Raw genomic sequence first — 21,899 nt, 5'->3', positions numbered from 1 at the left:
ATGGTATTATTAATAAAATTTCATGAAGGGCAATTACGGAAAAAACCTAAAAAGACTCTTGGGGGCACTAATGACAATTTGGGAAACACTGCTCTATAGGATTCCTCATTAGTTACAAATAAGATGCTAGTACCACTGTTATTCAGCAGTGTTTTGAAAACTACATCAAACACAATGTCAGTTAAATAAATGACATAAACCTTGAAGAGTAAAAGCCATAATTATAGTACATGAAGATAGTAAGATTTTCTACATAAGAAACATAAAAGATCAGTTGAAAAATTATTTCAGGAGAGCTCAGTGACTTGACTGACTTCAAGATACTATATATTATGTGAATTCCCCAAGAACAGAACTGAATAATTCATTGACAGTCAAAAAAATGGTTTGAATAAGTGGGAGGATTTAATGTAAATATTTTAAATATCCTGGCTAGGTGCGGTGGCTCACACCTGTAATCCCAGCACTTTGAGAGGCCAAGGCGGGCAGATCACTTGAGATCAGGAGTTGGAGACCAGCCTGGCCAGCATGGTAAAACCTCGTCTTTACTAAAAATACAAAAATTAGCTGGGCATGGTGGCAGGCACCTGTAATCCCAGCTACTCAGGAGGCCGAGGCAGGAAGCAGAGGTTGCAGTGAGCTGAGATCGCGTCATTGCACTCTAGCCTGGGCGATGAGAGTCAGACTTTGTCTCAAAAAAAAAAAAAATATATATATATATATATACAAAATATCCTGAAATTACCTTGCAATTTATACATTTCATACATTCATGTAAAAATTTGTGTTGAACACCAGTTGCATGGCAGATACTGTTCTAAATGCTGGCTGTCCAGTGGTATACGGAACAAATAACTCCTCTAAGTTACATTATTGTGGTTAGAGCTAGACAGCAAACAAAGAAGTGTAAGTATGTACTATGTCAGGGTGGTGATAATTCCCAGCAAAATTCCAGGAAGATTATTTTTAGACTCTGACAAAATATTTTTGAGTTCCTCTGGAGCAATATCTGTGAGAGAATGAGAGAAGTTCTGAAAGATTGTCCTATTCGATATTGAAATATAATATGGAAATTAAATCACTGGTACAGGTGCAAGATAGGGCAGTGGGAGAAAATATAGAGAGGGCCAGGAAACATTGAGGCAAAAATGAGAATTTTTTGTCTAAAATAAAATTGACATTTCAGATTAGTGGAGAAGTGGATTGTTTAGTGAATTGTGTGTATCAGCTAGGTATTCGGTACTGCAAGATTTCAACTGAGTCAAACAACTAAGTCATAAAAACAGATAACATTAAAGTACCAGAAACAGGACTTTGAAAGCGATTCAATATTTCCCAAGAGCAAAGAGTACCAAAAACAGTGTGAAAAGTCACATGATAAACTGGGGAAGATATTTACAGTACATGTAATGGACAGAGGGTTAATGTTCTTGCTAGATATCTTGAAATCAAGAAAAATAAACTCAGTAAAAAGATGCGAAGGCCATAAAATGGAATTCACACACAGTGCAAGTTGAATTTTTTTTTTTTTTTGCCTGCCAGAGTGCCACAGATGAAACAGATTGCTAATACCCAGTGTTGCTGGTGGGCTAGAGTGTTCACGCAGCTTTCTGCAGACCAGTTTGAAAATATTTATTAGGATTTTAAAAGTGCATTCATTGACGAGCACTTCACTTCGGAATTTAACGCAAGGAAATACTTGGGTAAATGGGCAAAACTTATTTTGTACAAAAATATTCATTGTGTTCATAATAGCAAAAAATTGGAAATCATCTGAGTGCCACTTGTATTCTAACTTTATACATTGGAAAACTGAGCAGCCATGAAAATGATGTAGATTTGTTTCACCAACATGGAGAGATGCCTGTTACATATTTTATGTGTGAAGATGAGGTTGTAAAATGTATGCCTAGTATGCTATAATTTCGTACGACCCGTGGAACTCTATCTTCATGTACGATTGATGAAGATGGTATCAGTGTGTATGCCATAGAGATTAAAAGTGGTTATTTATCTGAGTGATGACTTTGTCTTCATAGTGGCGAGAATACTGAGGAGTGTCAGCAGTGGAATGCCTGCTCTTCTCATAACCGGAGCGGAAACGGAAGCGTTTTGTGAGAGGGCTGGCGGGCAGGTGAGAACGGCGTTGGCGCGCCCACCCGGCGTCGGCTCCAGGCCTGGGGCTGCGGAAGCCAGAACAGAGCCCGGAACCCGAGTGCCTGCCCTGCTGGGGCCCGGAGGGAGGGCGGGGAGGGCAGCGCCGGGGACCCCAGCGGACCGGAAGGACTTGTGGCACGTGGCATCCACCTCAGAGGCCCCGAGTTGCCTTCGCTGTGGCGTCATGAAGTTTCGCGCCAAGATCACCGGCAAGGGCCGTCTAGAGCTGTTCATCCACGTCAGCGGCACCGTCGCGAGGCTGGCGAAGGTCTGCGTGCTCCGCGTGCGCCCTGACAGCCTGTGCTTCGGCCCCGCGGGCTTCCGCGGCCTCCGTGAGGCCGGGCTGTGGTGCGAGGCCGGGCTGTGGTGCGAGGTGCGGCGGGGGGCCTTCCAGCAGTTTCGCATGGAAGGTGCCTCGGAAGACCTCGATGAGATCCACCTGGAGCTGACGGCGGAGCACCTGTCCAGGGCGGCGAGAAGCGCGGCGGGCGCGTCGTCCCTGAAGCTGCAGCTGACCCACAGGCGCCGCCCCTGCCTCACGGTGGCGGTGGCGCTGGCCTCGCCCCTGGGCCGCGCTCGCAGCGTGGTGCACGATCTGCCCGTGCAGGTGCTTCCCCGGAGAGCGTGGCGAGACTGCCCGCCGCCCAGCCTGCGCGCCGCCGACGCGAGCATCCACCTGCCGCGCTGGAGGACGCTGAGGAGCATCGTGGAGAGGATGGCGAACGTGGGCGATCACGTGCTGGTGGAAGCAAACCTCAGGGGCAGGATGACCCTGAGTATGGAGACGGAGGTGGTGTCCATTAAAAGTTACTTTAAAAATCTTGGAAACCCTCCGGAGTCGGCTGGTGTGCCTCCACACAGAGACCCGGAGAGCATGGTGCAAGTGCGGGTAGATAATCGGAAGCTCCTGCAGTTTTTGGAGGGACAGCAAATAAATCCCACGATGGCCTTATGCAATATTTGGGACAATAGCCTTCTTCAGCTTGTTTTGGTTCAAGAAGATGTCTCTCTCCAGTATTTCATTCCTGCTTTGTAAAAATTCAGCCAGCGTAGATTTCTTTTTTTTAAGCTTATGATCTTTTCAAAACTGAAACAGATCCTGAGTTAATTGGGTTGAAAGTTTGCACCTTCTCTGACTTATACAGGGCGTATATTTTGTGGAGCCCTTCCTCCTTTGCAAAATTTATATTAAAGCATTGATAAAACAGTTGGGTAATTTATGTTTTTGTTTGTTGGGTTTGTCAGGGTTTTTTTCCTGCTTAAGATTCTAACAAGAAAATTATTCTTCAACTCTTTTTTTCGGGGGGAAAAACAGGGTTGTAATGAAATAAATATTTTTGAATCCTGAAACAATTGCATCAGTATTTTATTATAAAATGCTGCTGTTGTAAAGCGGGAAAGTTCTCATTTTAAAATATGCATAAATGTTTTCCGAGGGTATTTCTTATGTAGAGAGCTGAATATATCTGCAAGATGAAAGGTATTTAGCGTGTGTGCGCATTACATATTCTTTGTTAAGCTGTGTTTTGTCGTAGGATATATCAAAGAATGTATCAGTATACATGGTTTTGAGATTTATTATCTACATAGTTTGAATTGCTTATTTATTAGATTCATTTTTCACAATTTTTCACATGTATCATATTCACATTAGGAATCAAGGAAATATAGGCATATCTCAGAGATATTCCAAGTTTGGTTCCACACCACTGCAAAAACCAAATATTGCAATAAAGACAGATGAGTTTTTGGATTTTCAGTACATATAAACCTTATGTTTGCATTACACTGTAGTCTGTTGAGAGTACAATAGTACTATGTCTAAAAAAGTACACATCTTAATTTTAAAATACTTCATTGGTAAAAAATGCTACTCATCATCTGAGCCCTCAGCAAGTCATAATCTTTTTGCTGGTGGGAGGTCTTTATCTCCCTCTTGATAGCTGCTGACCGATGCTAGTGGTGGTTGTTGGAAGGCTCAGGTAGCTGTGGCAGTTTCTTAAAATAAGGTAGTGAACTTGCTGGATCGATTGACTTTTGTGAAAGATTTATCTTTATCATTGGATGCTTTGGGTATTTTGTCCACAGTAGAACTTCTCTCAAAACAGTCAGTCCTCTCAAACCCTGCTACTGGTTTATCAACCAAGTTTATACACTGTACTAAATCTTTAGTTGTTATTTCAACAGTATTCACAGCATCTTCACCAGGAGTAGATTCCATCTCAAAAAAATCACTTTCTTTGCTTATCTATAAGAAGCAACTCTTCATCTGTTTGTTTTATCTTAAGAGTGTAGCAATTCCTTAAGGCTCTACTTTTTTTTTTTTTTTAAAATCAGGGTCTTACTCTGTCACCCAGGCTGGAATGCAGTGGCACAATCATGGCTCACTACAGCTTCAAACTTCTGAGCTCAAACAATCCTCCTTCCACAGCCTCCCCCGTAGCTGGGACTATAGGTGCATGCCACCATGCACAGCTAACTTTTTAATTGTATTTTGTAGAGAGGGAGTCTCACTATGTTGACCAGGCTGGTTTTGAACTTCTGTCCTCAAGAGATCCTCCCACCTTGGCCTTCCATAGTGCTGGGATTATAGGCATGAGCCACCATGTCCAACCTCCACTTCTAATTCTAGTTCTCCCGCTACTTCCACCACACTTGCAGTGACATCCTCCACCAAAGTCTTGAACTCCTTGAAGTCATTCGTGCTGGTTGGAATCATCTTCTTTTAGATTCCTGTTAATGTTGATATTTTGACCTCCTCCCATGAATCATCAGTGTTCTTAATGCCATCTAGAATGATGAATCCTTTCCAGAAGGTTTTCCATTTACTTTGCCAAGATCCATTAGAGAATCAGTATCCATGGCAGCTATAAATGTACAAAATTTATTTCTGAAATAATGAGACTTGCAAGATGAAATTACTCCTTGATCCATGGACTGCGGAATGGATATTGTGTTAGCAGTCATGAAAACATTCATCTTCTTTTGTGTCTCCACCAGAACTCTTGAGTGAGCAGGTGCATTGTCCATGAGCAGTAATATTCTGAAAGAAATCTTTTTTTCTGAGGATCAGGTTTCAACAGTGGTCTTAAATTATTCACTAAACCATGTGCTGTAAACAGATGTGCTGTCATCTAGGCTCTGTTGTTCTATTGATAGAACACAGGCAGAATAGATTTATCATAATTCTTAAGGGCCCTAGGATTTTCAGAATGGTAAGTGAGCATTGGCTTCCACTGAAAATCACCAGCTACATTAGCTCCTAACAACAGAGTCAGCCTGGCCTTGAAGCTTTGAAGCCAGGTATTGACTTCTCCTCTCTAGCTATGAAAGTCCTAGATTGCATCTTCTTCCCAGCTGTTTGTCTTCATTGAAAATGTGTCATTGAGTGTAGCCACTTTCATCAGTGATCTTATAATAGCTAGATCTTCTGGATAATTTGCGGCAGCTTCTGCATAAGTACTTGCTTCACCTTGCATTTTTATGTTCTGGAAATAGCCTCTTTTGTAAACCTTATGAACCATCCTCTAACTACAGCCTTTTCTTCTGCAGCTTCCTCGCTTCTCTAAGCCTTCATAGCATTGAAGAGAGTTAGGGCTTTACACTGGGTTAGGTTTTGGCTTAAGGGAATGTTGTGGCTGGTTTGTCTTCAGTTTAGATCACTCATACTTTCTCCGTATCAGCAATAAGGCTGTTTCAGTTTGTTATTATTCATGTGTTCACTGGAGTAACTTGATTTCCATCAAGAATTTTTCCTTTGCATTCATAACTGGGCTAATAGTTTGCCACAAGAAGGCCTGACTTTAGGCTGTCAGGTCGTTAGACATGGCTTCCTTACTAAGCTTATTTCTAGCTTTTGATTTGAAGTGAGAGACTTGAAACTCTTGCTTTCACTTGAGCACTTAGAGGCCATTGTAGGGTTATGAATTGGCCTACTTTCAATATTTTTATATCTCAGGGAATAGGGAGAGAGAATGCTGGTTGGTGGAGCAGTCACACACACATTTATCAATTAAGTTCCCTCTGTCATATGAGCCTGGTTTGTGGTGCCTCAAAACAGTTACAGTAGTAACATCAGAGAACACTGATCACAGATCACCATGACAGATAGAATGATAATGAATACGTTTGAGATAATGCAGGAGTTACCAAATGTGACACAGAGACATGGAGTGGCACATGCTTTTAGAAAAATGACACTGATAGGCTTGCTTGATGCAGGGTTGCCACAAACCTTCAATTTGTAAAAAGTGCAGTATCTGAGTAGTACAGTAAAGTGAAGCACAATAAAAGGAGGTAAACTGTAGTCAAGTTCATGTTAACTAAAATGTTGCTTTAAGGGTAATTTTTGGATAAATCAGGTTTCCATTCATCCTCTTCCCTTCCCCATCCCCAGCCCCACCAGTATTCCAGTACTTTACTTATAAAATAATTCTTACTGTTTCATTGTTTTGAGAAAAAGGAAGAGAGGGGTTATAAAAGGATGGTATAGTGATGAACAGTCTCAGGGAGAGGAGTAGCTCATATTCTTTTATACTAAATTTTAGTTTAGTTTTTTTGGTGGCTTATGCAGTAAGATAAGCCGTTAACTTGGCAACCTTTATATTTGCATAGTTAGTAAATTCCCATGACTACATTTTATCAGTAATGAAAAGTTTCCTACTACTAGATTTGGTGATAAAACACTTAAACGTGTTAATTTATTTTGTTTTGATGATTTCTAAATTCCACCTGTGGTGGTGTGGAAAGAACACACAAACGTTAGACCCAGGCAAGTCACTTGAACCCTCTGGCTTATTAAGATCTGTTTCCTTTGGACTAGATTCTGATTTAATGCTATTAAAGTTATAACATGGGAAGTTTAAACAGTTGTTTTCAAAAGTATTTCTGAAGTAGTCTTTAAAAATTATTAATAACCACTTTGGAGGTATAGTGTATGCTCTTTGAAACTATACCTTCTGAGTTACATATAAAAATGTGTGAATATTTTATTTGGTGAGCATTTTCAGAGCTGTTTGCGAAGTTTTTTTTGTTTTTTTGTTTTTTGTTTTTTGTTTTCTGAGATGGAGTCTCATTCTGTCATCCAGGACCGAGTACAGTGTCATGATCTTGGCTCACTGCAACCTCCGCCTCCCGGGTTCAAGCAATTCTCCTTCCTCAGCCTCCTAAGTAGCTAGGATTCAGGCGCGCACCACCACATCCAGCTAATTTTTGTATTTTTGGTAGACATGGGGTTTCCCCATGTTCATCAGGATGGTCTCAAACTCCTGACCTTGTGATCCGCCCGCCTCGGCCTCCCAAAGTGCTGGGATTACAGGCATGAGCCACCGCGCCCGGCCATAAAGATTTTTAATCAAGCCATTTTTTGGTTCATTTAAAAAATGTTCTGCCCTCATGAGCACTTCTGTAGACTTTATATTATTTTTATTTATTTATTTATTTATTTATTTATTTATTTTGAGACAGAGTCTTGCTCTGTTGCCCAGGCTGGAGTGCAGTGGCACAATCTCAGCTGACCCTAACCTCAGTCTCCTGGGTTCAAGTGATTCTCATGCTTCAGCTTCCCGAGTAGCTGGGATTACAGGCGCCCGCCATCACGCCTGGATAATTTTTGTGTTTTTATTAGAGATGGGGTTTCACCATGTCGGCCAGGCTGGTCTCAAACTCCTGACCTCAAGTTATGTGCCCAACTCAGCCTCTCAAAGTGTTGGGATTACAGGCGCGAGCCACTGCGCCTGGCCTTTTGTAGACTTTAAATGCAAGAGAAGAATGCAGCACACATGCCTTACTGCAGTGAGGAAGGTACAAGATCTGCAGGTATTGATTGATGTAACGGAAATTCCTTATCGTGTTTGTTTCAGGCATCACTTCCAAATTTTTTCCCTTTTCAGAGCAATTAAATGAAAATTTTCAAGCTCTAATAAAAAATATTTTTTACTGGTTTCATACTCTCTCTTCTTCTTTCCTCCAGTTGTCTGTCTCTAGTTCTGTTGCTTTGTCTTTATATACTTAATAAAACCAAGAGAAATGAAAAATCTTATGGTTTGTTTTAGAACATAAATAATTTTACAGTTTAATCTTTGATGGATTATTATGGTTTACTTTTAGTAATTCATTAACAAGAAGTATCTATCAAAAGTTTTATAGCCTAGTTTTGTAATGTAGCTTTTGAAAATGGAAAAGATAATTTATTATTCTACTTAGGTTATTTCCTAATCTGCAGAGATATGTTGCCTATAATATTAAAAATCAATAGAACATCTAAATATAATGTTTTAACTAATATTGTATAATTATACAATAAAAACATTTTACAATACAGAAATTTAAAAATGAATAGCATGCTATTATTATCATTTTTAGTTTAATTATGAAAAACTAGAGAGTGCCTGTTTCTATAGTCATGCATTAGTTGCTGAATTTAAAAGCTTTGTAAAGGACTCTCATAGGAACAAGAGCTCAGAAATGCCTTAGAGCTGATCTCATCCAATCATCTTGTTGGTAGATGAGAAAAGTTTCGCAGTGCGTAAAAGTCAACAAGCGTTTTTATTTCCTAATGCCAGAACTCAGTTTAGAACCCAGTCTCCAGACTCTTCATAAATGTTTCAAGAGACTTACAGCTTGGATATACTTTTGTTCATTACAATAAATCTAGAGTACCATATGAATGTTTTACTTAATTTATAAAGATAAAATTTAAATTTAAAAAACTCGAACCTTTTGGAAGGGCGTTGTCATTTTGTCCTTGTTTGAAGATGTCCTTTGCTCTTGCAGGCAGGCAGGAATTTATTTGCTGCACAAAATGATATTCAGTGAAAATAAAGTCTTACATTAAAAAAAGTCAAAGCCTCAAGTTTACAGATTATTTAAGCATCTTCCATTGTTTCTCATAGGGAGACTACTGAGAAGCAAGAAAACACTATGCCTTTTATGTTTCACTGTATCTGTAGAAAATAAGTGATTGGAAAATGTATTAAAGTGCTTTCTTATACCCAGAATTTATTGTCCCACTAGATACCATTTGCTGAAAGCTAAACTGACTTATTCATATGACAGACTTGTACTTTTTAAAAATTTTGCTGCTGAAAACAAATTACTCTTGAGTGTATATTTATTCAGTGAATATATTGCCATTATCAAAATAAATCAGACAAGTGTCTCTTACCCTGGTTAATTTCTATAAGGACCCTCCTGGTTCCGGTTATCCCCATTTGGGTCCAGGCATTTGAGAAATACTTGGTGAATTAACATGAGTCTAGAAACACATCAGCATTATGATTTTTTGTTTTTAAGCAAACCCGTAACTCTCTTTGGTAGTGGATAGTACATAAGTGTGTATTGTGGTTCTTAGGCTAGGAGTCAGTATGTAATAATTTGTACCCCATCTTATATACCTGTGTATATATGTGAAATTCCCAGTAAGTACTCCCATTCTCCCAACCTTTATTATTTTCCCATTTGCATTATTTAGTATTTTGTATATTGTTAGTTTTCTTGTGCCAGAGTCTGACCTAATAAAAATTCCTGATTCTTATCTGCATTAACTTTCCTTACATGAGTAATAATAGCTGTTTTACCTCTTTATCCTTCTGCTTTCCAAAGATAAAATTAGTTTGTGGCCAGGCACAGTGGTGCAGGCCCGTAGTTCCAGCTACTCTGGAGGCTGAGGAAGGAGGATCACTGGAAGCCAGAAGTTGGAGGTAGTAATGCACCCCGATCGCACCTGTGAATTTCCACGGCACTCCAGCATGGGAAACACAATGAGGCTCCATCTCTTAAAAAGAAAAGAGTTAGGGCCTGGTGCAGTGGCTTATGCCTGTAATCCCAACACATTGGGAGGCTGAAGCGGGCAGATTGCTTGAGCCTAGGAGTTCAAGACCAGCCTGGGCAACAGAGCAAGACCCTATCTCTGTAACAGAAAATATAAAAATTAGGCAGGCATGGTGGTGCATGCCTGTGGTCCCAGCTACTTGTAAGTCTGAGGTGGAAGGCTTGCTTGAGCCCAGGAGTTTGAGGCTGCAGTGAGCCGTGGTCACGCCACCGCACTCCAACCCGGTTGACAGAGCCATACCTTGTCTCAAAAAAACAGAAAAGAAGAGTTTTCAAAAGTTTGTGGTAGGTGCTTTTGGAATAGGCTTATTCACTTTATTCCTTAGTGCTTTTTTAATTGTCTTAAATGGCTATGAAGTTAAAAGACTGTATATTGCTTTAGTTAAACAAATGAAGTTTATGACAGGCAAAGTCAGACTTTTGTTGACCTCTGTTTAGCGTATTTATATAAGAAAGACCTTATGACAAATGTTTTATGTCATTGTTTTATGACAATTGGAATATTTGTGAGGAAAATTTGTAGACAATGACAGCTGTAGACTAGAGCGTTCCTTTAAACTCAAAGGAGTCTGGCATGGGTTGTCAGACTGAAAATATTCAGAAACTGAATTCTGTTTCCTTAAAGCCTTAGACTCTTTCCTGAAAGAAACAAATAATAAATTGTTTCATTCATTTGTGATTTTAAACATAAGAGCATTACCTATTGATAAGAACATATCAACAAACATAGCATACTATCACGTAGTATGTCTTTAACTGAAGGCAGGTTGAGAGGAGACATCTCTTCCTATAGTTCGTTCACAAATTACTGAGTGTATATTATGTCGCAAGAACTGTTGTATGTGCTATGCATACTGCATTGTGAAAGGCAGGGATGTTCTTATATTCGTAAATTAAATGACAGGTCTTCCTGGCATAATGGTCTGTTCTGGTTTGGGTATGTGTAGGTAATTCTTCATGGTAAGGAAATAGGATTGTTGCAAATGAACCAGTGTAATGCATGCTGGCTTTTCAGTTGTCTCTGCTTTGTGCGTCTGGAAGACACCTACATGTACTCTTGAGTCATAAGTAAGAAAATAGATCAGACTTTTTGATTTCATCACTATCCATGGTGGCCCAGACCTTACCTTTTATTACCAGACATTACTTTTAGTTGGACAGATTTTGAGGGTAACATAGTTAAGATTAAGAGCCCTGTGTAAATGACCTCAAAATGGATTTGAAATAGTGGGAGTAAACTGGAATTGCCCTGCCCTAGTTTTTTAGTTTTGCTTTCTGTGAGACCAGAGGTATTCTAATTGCAGTTATGTTTCACACCAGAGTGAGCCAGAGCCCCCGTCACTGGGGAAACAATGAAGGTTCTTAGAATGTGAGTGGTCACATTCACAAATGACCTCATAGGACACATGGTGGTTATAGAAGGAAGAGGATACTAGACTCTTATGAATCAGGACACCAAGGATCTGGTCTGTTTGACAGCTCGTCAGTTGTGTGCTCTTGAAAAAGACACTCAACAGCTCTAGGTTACAGTGTCTTCAGGTGAAGAGACTAGATGCCAGCTGGGTCAGGTCTCCTTTAGCTCTGATTCTGTGAAATACCAGCCCTACTGATAATCAAAACCACCAAGGATCTCTGACAGTCTGATATTTCTACTTACCATCTTTTCAGTAATATTAATGTCAGTGGTAATTATTTTTATTAGGTTTTCATACTACTGTTTTTCTGGAAACAAGGAGAGCAGTGTATTTCTACTGAAAAATTTGGTTCTTTATGTGATCTAGACCAGAATCTGAAAGTACTCTCTTGTAACCACATGCTTATTTAATTTGTGTTGTAATACTTAGGACATAGCTTAATCATGTCAAGAAGATAATTAAATCACCACCCAGTGGCAGCTTCATGTTCCATGCCAATTGAGGAAAGTATTTTCCTCTCACAAAGTGGTTTGTAAGCATTAATTAATGAGGTGGGTTGATTACCCACGTTTTGTTTAATACTTGCTTTCCCTGCAGTGTTTTGGTATCTTGGGGCAACATGATGTCTGTTTATTGAAGCTGTTGTTAAAGAACTTTGTGTTGAAATATGCCTTTGCTCTCCTATAATTTTTTATTAATATGTTACCATACTAAATCTCATGTTTATCAATTTATAATAGTTTTCTAGCACATTGGCAAAACAAGCTTTCCATACTTTTGTCTGTGTTTAGAAGCAAGTTCAAAGAGGTAGCAATAGTGTATTCCAGTAAAATAATACTTCCAAAACATGTAATTTTATATAAACTTAACTATTAAATTACCTAGTATGTTTATGTAATATCAGTTTATTTATTGCTTATTAGTGCATTTTGCTGTTGTCAAATGTGAAAATAAATATCTTTCAACTTTCAGGAACAATGAGCCTAACAGGTTGTTTAGCAGGATAATGTTAATGGGATGTGTTTGTGTTTAATTTCAAAATATTACCAAAGCATTATATTTGATAACTTTTTATTTTACTGTAACTTCAAACTTACAGAAAACTTTCCAGAATAGCAAAAGTACCTCCTATAAACCCCTTCCTTCCTTCCTTCCAAGTAATCAAGCAGCCCAGCAAGCCCCTTAACCACACCCCAACCAGCCGCTCCCAAACGTCCACATTATTCTTTCTCCGCTTCATATGATAGCTGTGGAACCACTTGGAAAGTGGGATGGGTATCATTCCTGGTCTTAACACACTTTAGTATGGCTATTAAGAATAAAAGACATTCCCGGTTTGTTTGAGGTTTACATGAATTCTAGGTGACTTTAGAGGCTGACGGGCGGATCACAGGTCAGGGGAGATGGGAGACTCATCCTGCTAACACGTGTGAAACTCCCATCCACAAACGTCCTCAATGGCCTGGTGGATGAAATGAAGCATTTGAGGTTGACGGCAGGAGAATGGCAGGAACCCAGGGGCGGAGCTTGCAGTGAGCCGAGGCTGAGGCAAGAGAATGGCGGGAACCCGGGGGGCGGAGCTTGCAGTGAGCCGAGGCTGAGGCGGAGGAATACCGGCGGGAACCTGGGGCGGAGCTTGCAGTGAGCCGAGGCTGAGGCGGGAGAATGGCGGGAACCCGGGGCGGAGCTGGTGAGCCGAGGCTGAGGCAAGAGAATGGCGGAACCCGGGGGCGGAGCGGGGCGGGGAATATGGAACCCGGGGGCGGAGCTTGCAGTGGAGCCGGAAGGAGGCGGAGGAATGGCGGGAACCTGGGGGCGGAGGCTGGAGGCGGGAGAATGAAGTGGAACTCCCAGGCGGAAGGAGCTGAAGGGAGGTGAGAATGGTTTGAATTTGGGGGGGGGGCGGAGCAGTGGATCTGGAGGGGGGTGGAATGGTGGACCTGGGGGAGCCAGGAAGGAAAGGAATGGAGGTGGAAAGCCTAGTGGAATGGAAGGAATGGAATGGAGGTGGAAGGAGGTGGAGAATGGAATGGAAAGGAAGGAAGGAGGAGAATGGAATGGAGGAAAGGAGGAATGGAAGGAAAGGAAAGGAAGGAATGAGCGGTGGAGCTGGACGGGCTGGGAGGGGCGGAGAATGGCGGGAACTTGGGAGGCTGGAGTTGCAGTGAGCCAGGCTGAGGTAAGAGAATGGCGGCGGAACCCGGGGGCGGAGCTTTGCAGGAGCCGCAGGCTGAGGCTGGAGAATTGGCGGGAATCCCTGGGCGGGATTTCGCGGTCGGCGGGCCGAGGCGAGAATGGCGACCCGGGGCGGAGCTGCAGTGAGCCGAGGCTGAGGCAAGAGAATGGCGGGAACCCGGGGGGCGGAGCTTGCAGTGAGCCGAGGCTGAGGCGGGAGAATGGCGTGAACCTGGGAGGCGGAGCTTGCAGTGAGCCGAGGCTGAGGCAAGAGAATGGCCTGAACCTGGGAGGCGGAGCTTGCAGTGAGCCGAGATCCGGCCACTACACTCCAGCCTGGGCGACAGAGGGAGACTCCGTCTCAAAAAAAAAAAAAAGAAGAAGAAGAATAAAGACATTCTCTTAAATTACAGTACAGTTACCAAAATCAGGAAATAAAATACTGGTACCGTACTGTCTAATCCAAAGTTGAAACAGACAGACATGAGGAGCCTTTCTTGATACGAATCACTGAGCAGGATCTGTGAGGTCCCCGCGAAAAATACAGACCCCAGATCACATCGGCAGGGACCGGCAGACAAAGCCGGATTGATTGACAGGCGCTCCGTAAAATCACCTGCACTCTTTGAAAATGTCAGGGTCAAGAAAAGACTAATTTGTAGTGCTCAGATTGTGTGGTTTGGACAGTGGGCGCCGCTTCAGTCGGCTCTGTGGCCTTTTGACACGTACTTCCTTACTGGCCCAGCAGAATCTTTCAGGCTTGTCTTGTCCTTGCCCTGCAGTCAGCCATTTCTCCAAGGTCACTGGTTCCTTTTATTGAAAAATGGTATTTGGGAGTTAGATATGCTAATTGCTACTGTTGTAGTGTTGCTTCTAGCTTCTCTCAGTGTACAAAGCTAGAAGATACACACTTGCACACACACAGAAATCTACCAGTACACCTCTTTGTCACATACCGTGTTAAAAACTGAGTTCGTATATCTGCCTTTGTTAAGTCTCCTCAGATCTTTTGCTCAAAAAACAAACAAAAATGGGTTGCTTCCTTCGTTACCAAATTTCAAAAGTTCTTTATGTATTGTTTGTACAAAGTCCTTTGTCATTTCTATCTATTGTGAATATTTCCTTCCAGGCAGTAGTTGCCTATTTATTTTATCTTGATCAGCAGAAGATTTTAATTTGGATGAAGTGAGAAAATTTAGTATTTTTCACTGTACTTGTGTTTGTCATATTGAACACAAGTCTTTAGCTACACCCCGGTAATGGAGATACTCTCCTATGTTACCTTCTTTATAGTTTATAATTTTAGTTTTTATGTGTATGAGCCATTTTGAAATAATTTTGTGTAAGTGATGTGAGGTTGCAGTTAACATTCTTTTTTTTTTTTTTTCTATGTAGCTATCCAGTTTTTCCAACACCATTTAAAATATTTTTCTTTCCCATTGAATTACTTTGGTGCCTTGTCAAAACTCATATAGTCATATGTGTTTGTTTCTGGATTCTAGTCTATTTCATTCATCCATTAGTTTATCCTAATGGCAACAACACTGCCTTGATTACTGTAGATTTGTTATAAGTCTCGAAGTCATGTACTGTGTTAAAACTTTTTTCCTCCTCCTAAAACTGGTTTGGCTCTTCTAGATCCTTTGAATATCTACTGGAATTTTAGAACAACCTTGACAGTATCTCTATATAAGCTTGCGTGAGTTTACAAATCAGTTTGGGGCGAATTGATACTTTAACAACATTGAGGCTTCTGATCTATGGTCATGATATAGATCTTCACTTATTTAGGTCTTTATTTTATTTCTGTAGTATATGTAGTTTTTAATGTAGAAGTCTTGTACATTTCATTTGTTAAGTGTATTTTTAGGTATTTGGTTTTATAGTGGTATTTTCAAAATGAATTTTAAAAATTTTATTTTCTAATCATGTCCTACTAAAATATATAAAAACTGATTTTTATATATTGACCATGAATACTAAGACTTTGCTAAATTCAGCTATTAGTGCTATTAGTTGCTTAGTACATTTCTTAGGATTTTCTATATAAGCAATCATGTTATCTGCAAATAGATATCTCCTTCATCATTTGCCATCTTTCTGCTTTTGATTTCTTTAATTCGCCCTATTGCACCACTAGAACTTCTAGAACAGTGTTGAATAGGCAAGGAAAGAGGGATATATCTTTTCTATACTACTGTTCAAAAGGGGGAAAGCATTCTGTATTTCACCATTAAGTGGGATGTTAGGTGATCCTCCCCACTCAAATAGTTCTTTATTAGATTGAGGAGATGCTCTCTACTCCTAGTTTGTTGAGAATTTGTAATCATGAATAGTTTTTAATCATGAACTTTGTCAAAGGCCTCTTTGACATCTATTTAGGGTAATATACGGTTTTTCTTTTACTTTTAATATGGTAATTCACAGTGATTGATGTTTGAAAAACTGGCCTTGCTTGGTTGGAATAAACCCTGCTTGATCATGATATATTCCTCTTTTGCTTTTTGAAATAATTCATATAGGCTTGATATTTCTGCTTCCTTAAATGTTTTATGGAATCCATCTGTGAAGCCATCTAGGTTTGAGTTTTCTTTGTAGGAAAGTTTTGATAATGAATTTAATTTAATCTTTCTGAAGATATTGAGATTTTCTATTTCATCTTGTTTAGTTTTGGTAACTTGTCTTTCAAGGAATTTAGTTCATCTAAGTTGTAAAATGTATCGGCCTAAAGCTGTTCATTATCTTTCTTTATTACTATTTAAATGTCTTTAGTATCTGTGGTTATCCCTTCTTTCATTACTGAAATTGATAATTTTTGTTTCATTTCTAGAGAGTTTTTTTTGAGATATCAATTCATTAATTATTGGTGAAGAACTTTCGGCTTTAATTTTTTTCAAATTCTTTTTACTTATGTTATTGCTTTCCATTGTTTATTTTTTTCCTATTTCTGTCTTTCTGCTTCCTTTTCCTGCTCTCCCTCCCCTTTACTTTGAGTTTACTTAGACCTTATTTTTCTAGTTTTTTTTAAAATGTGGAAGCATATATTCTTAATTTTAAATATTTTTTCTCTAATGTAAGATTTTAAGTTACTGCTTTGGTGGCATTCCACAAATTTTGATGTATGTTTCTTATTCATTTCAAAATATTTTGTTTCCCTCTTAATTTCTACTTTGAATGTTGGGTTATTTAGAAGTATATTAATTTCCAAATACTTGGATACTTTTCTGGATATTGTATTGCTATTGCTAACTTAATTCCTTTGTAGTCTTTGGAATTTCTATCTTTGGAATTGCCTGTGACTTATTTTATGGTCCAGCATCTGGTCTACCTTGGTGAACATTCCAGGGACACCTGAAAAGGAGTTTTATAAATGTCAGGTCATGATGACCAACAGTGCTGTTCATATCTTCTATGTTTTTTGCTTGTTTTTTTAATCTAGTTGTTATTCATATTGAAAGGGAATATTAAAACCTCAAACTATGATTGTATATTTATCTCTCCCTATCAATCAGTTTTTGTTTAATGTGTTTTGAAGCTCTTGTATTAGATGCGTACAGTTTTGATTGTTATGTCTTTCTGATGAATTTGTCCATTCATAATTATGAACTCTCCTACCAAATTGCTTTGTGGTATCACTTCCCCTTCAGACTGAAGAACTTCTTTCAGCATTTCTTGTCATACAGATTTGTTTGCAATGAACTTTTTTTTTTTTTAACTTGAAAATACCTTTTACAACTTTAATTTTGGACTTTTTTTCTTTCAGTACTTTAAAGAACTGTATATCTTTAGATAAATTTATTTCTATAACTATATTGATCTATAATCATGTTCACTGACTGTTTCTTCAAATATCTTCTACCTACTGTGCAGCCTAATCAGTGTAGTTTTCATTTCGGATAGTACACCTTTCAGTTCTAGAATTTGCATTGCATTTCTTTTTAAAAAATAATTTTATAATTTTAATTCCTCTGTTTAGAATAGCCATCTGTTTATTCATTATGATTACATATATGTTAATAACATTTGTTATAGACTCTTTTAAGTTCTTATCTACTAATTCTTCTGTCTGGTTCACCTTGGAGTCCGTTTTGGTTATCTGCTTATTTGCTTATAAAGAGATAGGAAAAAATCCCAGTGTTTTTCCTACTTTCTGCTTTCACACAGCCACTGACTCAGTACACAGTCCTGATACCAGGTGTGTGTGAAGTTTTCCCCACGCACCAAGCAAGCAGCTCTCCAGCAGACACCGGCTAGGGATCCTCTAACTCAGTTCAGTCCTGACATGATCATGTCAGATCCCACAGCTTGAGGAGCGGGGATATAAAATTGATCAAACATGTGTTTTCAAAGAAGAAACAGACAAAATATCTAAAATTTAACACAGTGGACGTTAAAATTATGTAGTAGAAGTTTAATAGAAGGAGGGATCAGGGAGACTAAACTAACATTTGAGCATGACTTGAAATATTGGTACAGATTTAATAAACTTGGAGATTTCTGTTTAGTGGAAACAGGGTGAATGACATGAATACAGGCACGTGGCAGGTTCATAAGAGGTGAATGGGCTCATGTGGGGAATGTCAGAGGAGAGGAATGGTGGAGATGAAGTAGGCAATGTTGACGAGTCTAGCTGTGACAGGCTTTGAACAGGATGTGGAGGAGGTTGTGGGCTGTGCAGACCACAGAGCAGTGGATTTCATAGAAGATTATTTTAAAGGTAGGGAGGATATTGATTAGCTCCACATTTTAGAGAACTAGCTCTGGCATTTGCTGAGGGTGGAATGCAGTGGAGAGATAATGGGGCAGAGTTACCAGCTATACGTCTGTTGCAGCATTGAGGGGAGAAGACGAAGGTCTTAAGTGGGAGAGCAATAGGAGGGAACAGTAGGATTGAGAGGAATAGTTGATTTTTGATTCAGACAAAAGATTCTGAGTATGTGATTCAGGTGGTGCCAGAGGCCAGGAGAGGAACTCAAGGTAACTTTGAGTTGTCTCATTGGGTTTATTGGATGAATGATAATGTTTTTCTGGACTTCCTTTTTTGTTGTTTCACCATTTTATTTGTATTAAATAAGTTACGTAGGCATGATTGATTAAATCTTGTTGGATTGAACTTAATCTCCAGCCCTGCCTCTCCACAGGAGGTTGGTTTGCTGGTGCTTTGCTCAAAACCCTAACCCTCTAATCCCATGGTCTTTCTGGAATGGCCAGTCCTGCTGTTGATTCATCTTGTTGGCCTGTACTATGGCATGGTTTGAGAGGATCATGAATAACAAAGACACTCCTATTGCCGGGAAAACACCAAGGATTTAAGACTCTCGCTCCCAGAAACCAGGGACAAGAGGTCAAATGCTCTGTTATATAACACACCCCAGACTCATTCCGCTGTCTCCTGCCATCCACGGCATTTCCAGATTCTTCTAATCTGCCATTTCTTGCTGGTTGGTTTTAGACATTGGCTGTCAGCCTCCCATTACGTGAGATAAAAGATGGTCACTCCCTAGTTTACCTGTCTTTCCTGCCCCCAAACACACACCCATCTTTTGTGCCTTATTTCAATTTTGTTTAAACTGGTGGTCAGTTACTACATTACTATATAAGTCATGTTTCTTTGGACCTTTTTGAAAATTTCAAGAGCTTTTATTCTTGGATTGATTTATTTTCATGGCATCTAGTTCTTTTAGGGGTAAAAAAAAATTCTAGATATTAATTTAAGTTCAAACTTTAGAATGATTTTGAAGTTTTTTTTTTTTTTCTGTGCCTGCTCTTGTTAGTTTGCTAGGGCTGTTATAACAAAGTATGCTAGACCAAGTGGCTTAAACAACATACATTTATTTTCTCACCTTTTTGGAAGCTAGAAGTCTGAGATGAGGGAGTCAATGGGGTTGTTTTCTTTTGAGGGCCGTGAGGGAGTGATCTGTGTTAGGCCTCTCTCCTTGGCTTGTAGACAGCGTCTGCTCCCGAGTCTTCATATGTCCTTCCCTCTGTGTGTGTGTCTGTCCAAATTCTTCTCATAAGGACACTTCTAATAAGGACACCAGTCACACTGGATTCGGACCCACCCATGGGACCTCATTTCACCTTGATTGCCTCTTTAAAGACCCCCTTTTTGAATACAGCCACGTTCTGGGCTACTGGGGCTAGGTTTAAAATATGAAATTTGGCTGTGGCGGAGTGAGGTGGGTGGGCATAATTCAGGCCATGCAACACCTGCAATATGTTTGTTCTGTGTTTTTTTCTTGTTTGTCTTTCTTCCATCTTTGTCTTACATATCTTTCTTCATTGCCTTTGGCTGCCCAGTGTTGGGGGTCAGAAAACGATACCCTAAAATACGTTGCTTTGACATTCTGCACGAAGGAAGCAGTCTCAAGCCCTCCCCGCAGTCCTCCTGTCTCTCCCGAAGCACAGGGTGAGGCTGTGCGTCTGAAGTTCCCTTACCTGCAGAGAAACTAGACTGACCGAAGAAGAACACATTTGCCTTCAGTTTCCTCCCTGAAATTTCATTAATCAGAGAAGATTAAAACTCACATCATAGAAAAGGAGACTGAAAATCAAACACTGCACCTGGAGCCCAGATGGACTTTGTTCTCAGGTCCTATTTAATTCTCAGAATTATTTATTAACTACCATCTGAGCATTGAACTCATTTATTCCCCCTAAAAATTATTTACTGCCCCTCCAAATGGCCACATTTCGCCCCTCCTCCCTTTCCCTTTGAAGAAGGGTCTGTAAGCATCTAGGCCCCACCGGTTTGAGAGGTGACCATACTCCTGCGAGTGCCCTGTGCTGATGCACATTAAAGAAACGTGTCTGCCCTTTGCTCCTGTTACCAGCCTCGTTCATCTCCAGCAGCCCTTGAGAGGGCAGAGGGGAGGCTTTTGCTCACGGCCTCTGTAGCTCCCGTGTTTTAGAGTGAGGCTGTTAACAGCCGATTTGATTGAGTTTGTGTGTGGGCAGTTTACAGCGAGTGGCTTTTCCATCAGGTGGTAGGAGGACAAGCGGCCCTTCCCTTTTTGCAGGGAAGACACTCAAGTGTCAGGATCTTTGGGTCTTACTTTCCTAGGACTCTTCAGTTTCTGCAGAGAATAATGCTTCAGTTGTGTGGACAGGGTGGGATTGGCAGGAGGGGCTTACACACCTCACAGTGGCGAGGGCAGGAGAAGGGAGGCAGCCCGAGGAGTGCCACGGCTTGCTGCACAGGTTCACCCCAAATCCCTGGTCAGCCTGCCCCCAGTTTCCCACACCTCTGCTGTGCTGGGGGTCTCTAAGTCCTGGTGCTCTTGCTTGGTTTCTTAAAAGACTAAACTTCTGTTCTCCTGACTGTGAAGGATGGAGGCAGGGGCCCGGGAGTCTCACTTTTTAGTCCATAAAGATACAGGTCACCAGCAAGTCTCACTGTTCTGCTCTGAGTCTCACCCCACCTTCTGGGGCATCTGAAACCCTGAGCACTTGAGTTCTCAGGGGTTTATTAGTAAAATATTATTATTATCATCATCATTATTATTATTATTATTTGAGACGAAGTCTCACTCTGTCACGCAGGCTAGAGTGCAGTGGTACTATCTTAGCTCACTGCAACCTCCGCCTCCCAGGTTCAAGCAGTTCTCCGCCCTCAGCCTCCTGAGTAGCTGGGATTACAGCCATGCACCACCACGCCCGGTTAATTTTTGTATTTTTAGTAAAGACGGGGTTTCACCGCATTGGTCAGGCTGGTCTTGAACTCCTGACCTCGTGATCCGCTCTCCTTGGCCTCCCAAAGTGCTGGGATTACAGGCGTGAGCCACTGCGCCAAGCAAAATTTTATTATTTATTGCTTGCCTCCTGTATGCCAGGTACTGTGCTTTCCAAGGATTATCCTATATATTCTTTACAATAACCTTATGAAATGCTTTCTGTTACTGGCTCCATTTTGCATACAAGAAGAGGGAGATTTAGAACAGATTTAGTAAATGGTAGCAACAGTACTTTATAACACAAGTCTACCTGGTCTCAGAAACTACACTTTTCCCTCCTCTGTTATACTCACAACAGTTAGCAAATTAATGCTTCTGCCTGTATCTACATTCTAGGTTTTGTAGAAATGTCAGTATATTGCATTGATTTGAGCATATTAAAAAACAGTTGCACACCATATAAATACAAAAGTAAAGTGAAATCCAATACACCTGTGGGAATGTAAATGTGTTTGTATTTTTGTGAGTATAGTTCTCCTTTAAACAGCCCTGGGGATAGAAGAGTAGAACAGTTCCTAGTATAAATTTAGGATTCAGCAGAGGTAGTCATGGAGCTACATAGTGACGTTAGTTTCTCTCTGCCCCTGTG

At 40.4% G+C, this 21,899-nt stretch overlaps 2 protein-coding genes across 9 annotated transcripts in view; both read left to right on the top strand.

The window, feature by feature from the left end:
- The window catches only part of EXOC2 (exocyst complex component 2), a 200,665-nt gene that overhangs the window by 33,364 nt on the left and 145,402 nt on the right, over window positions 1–21,899 (top strand). Inside the window, exon 1 of one of the 8 annotated variants that reach the window (XM_009204337.4) lies at window positions 10,603–11,526. The exons of the other annotated variants lie outside the window; for them this stretch is intronic. The gene's annotated coding sequence lies outside the window, so the exon portion shown is untranslated. Of the gene's footprint in view, window positions 1–10,602; window positions 11,527–21,899 lie in introns of those variants that run through there. 8 annotated transcript variants of the gene reach the window in all.
- On the top strand, window positions 671–3,361 carry HUS1B (HUS1 checkpoint clamp component B). The gene has a single exon (XM_021936928.2). The coding sequence runs from the start codon at window positions 2,072–2,074 to the stop codon at window positions 3,191–3,193; it is 1,122 nt and encodes a 373-aa protein (XP_021792620.1). The 5' UTR covers window positions 671–2,071; the 3' UTR covers window positions 3,194–3,361.

The sequence above is a fragment of the Papio anubis genome, chromosome 6 (genome assembly GCF_008728515.1).
Source record: "Papio anubis isolate 15944 chromosome 6, Panubis1.0, whole genome shotgun sequence".
In the NCBI taxonomy this organism is placed as follows: Eukaryota; Metazoa; Chordata; class Mammalia; order Primates; family Cercopithecidae; genus Papio; species Papio anubis.
Note: the sequence above shows the minus strand (reverse complement) of the source record. Positions and strands in the feature narration are given on the sequence as shown.

What these genes read in the sequence shown, in the direction of transcription:
- HUS1B (XM_021936928.2), top strand. Translation starts at nt 2,072, where the DNA reads ATGCCTGCTCTTCTCATAACCGGAGCGGAAACGGAAGCGTTTTGTGAG.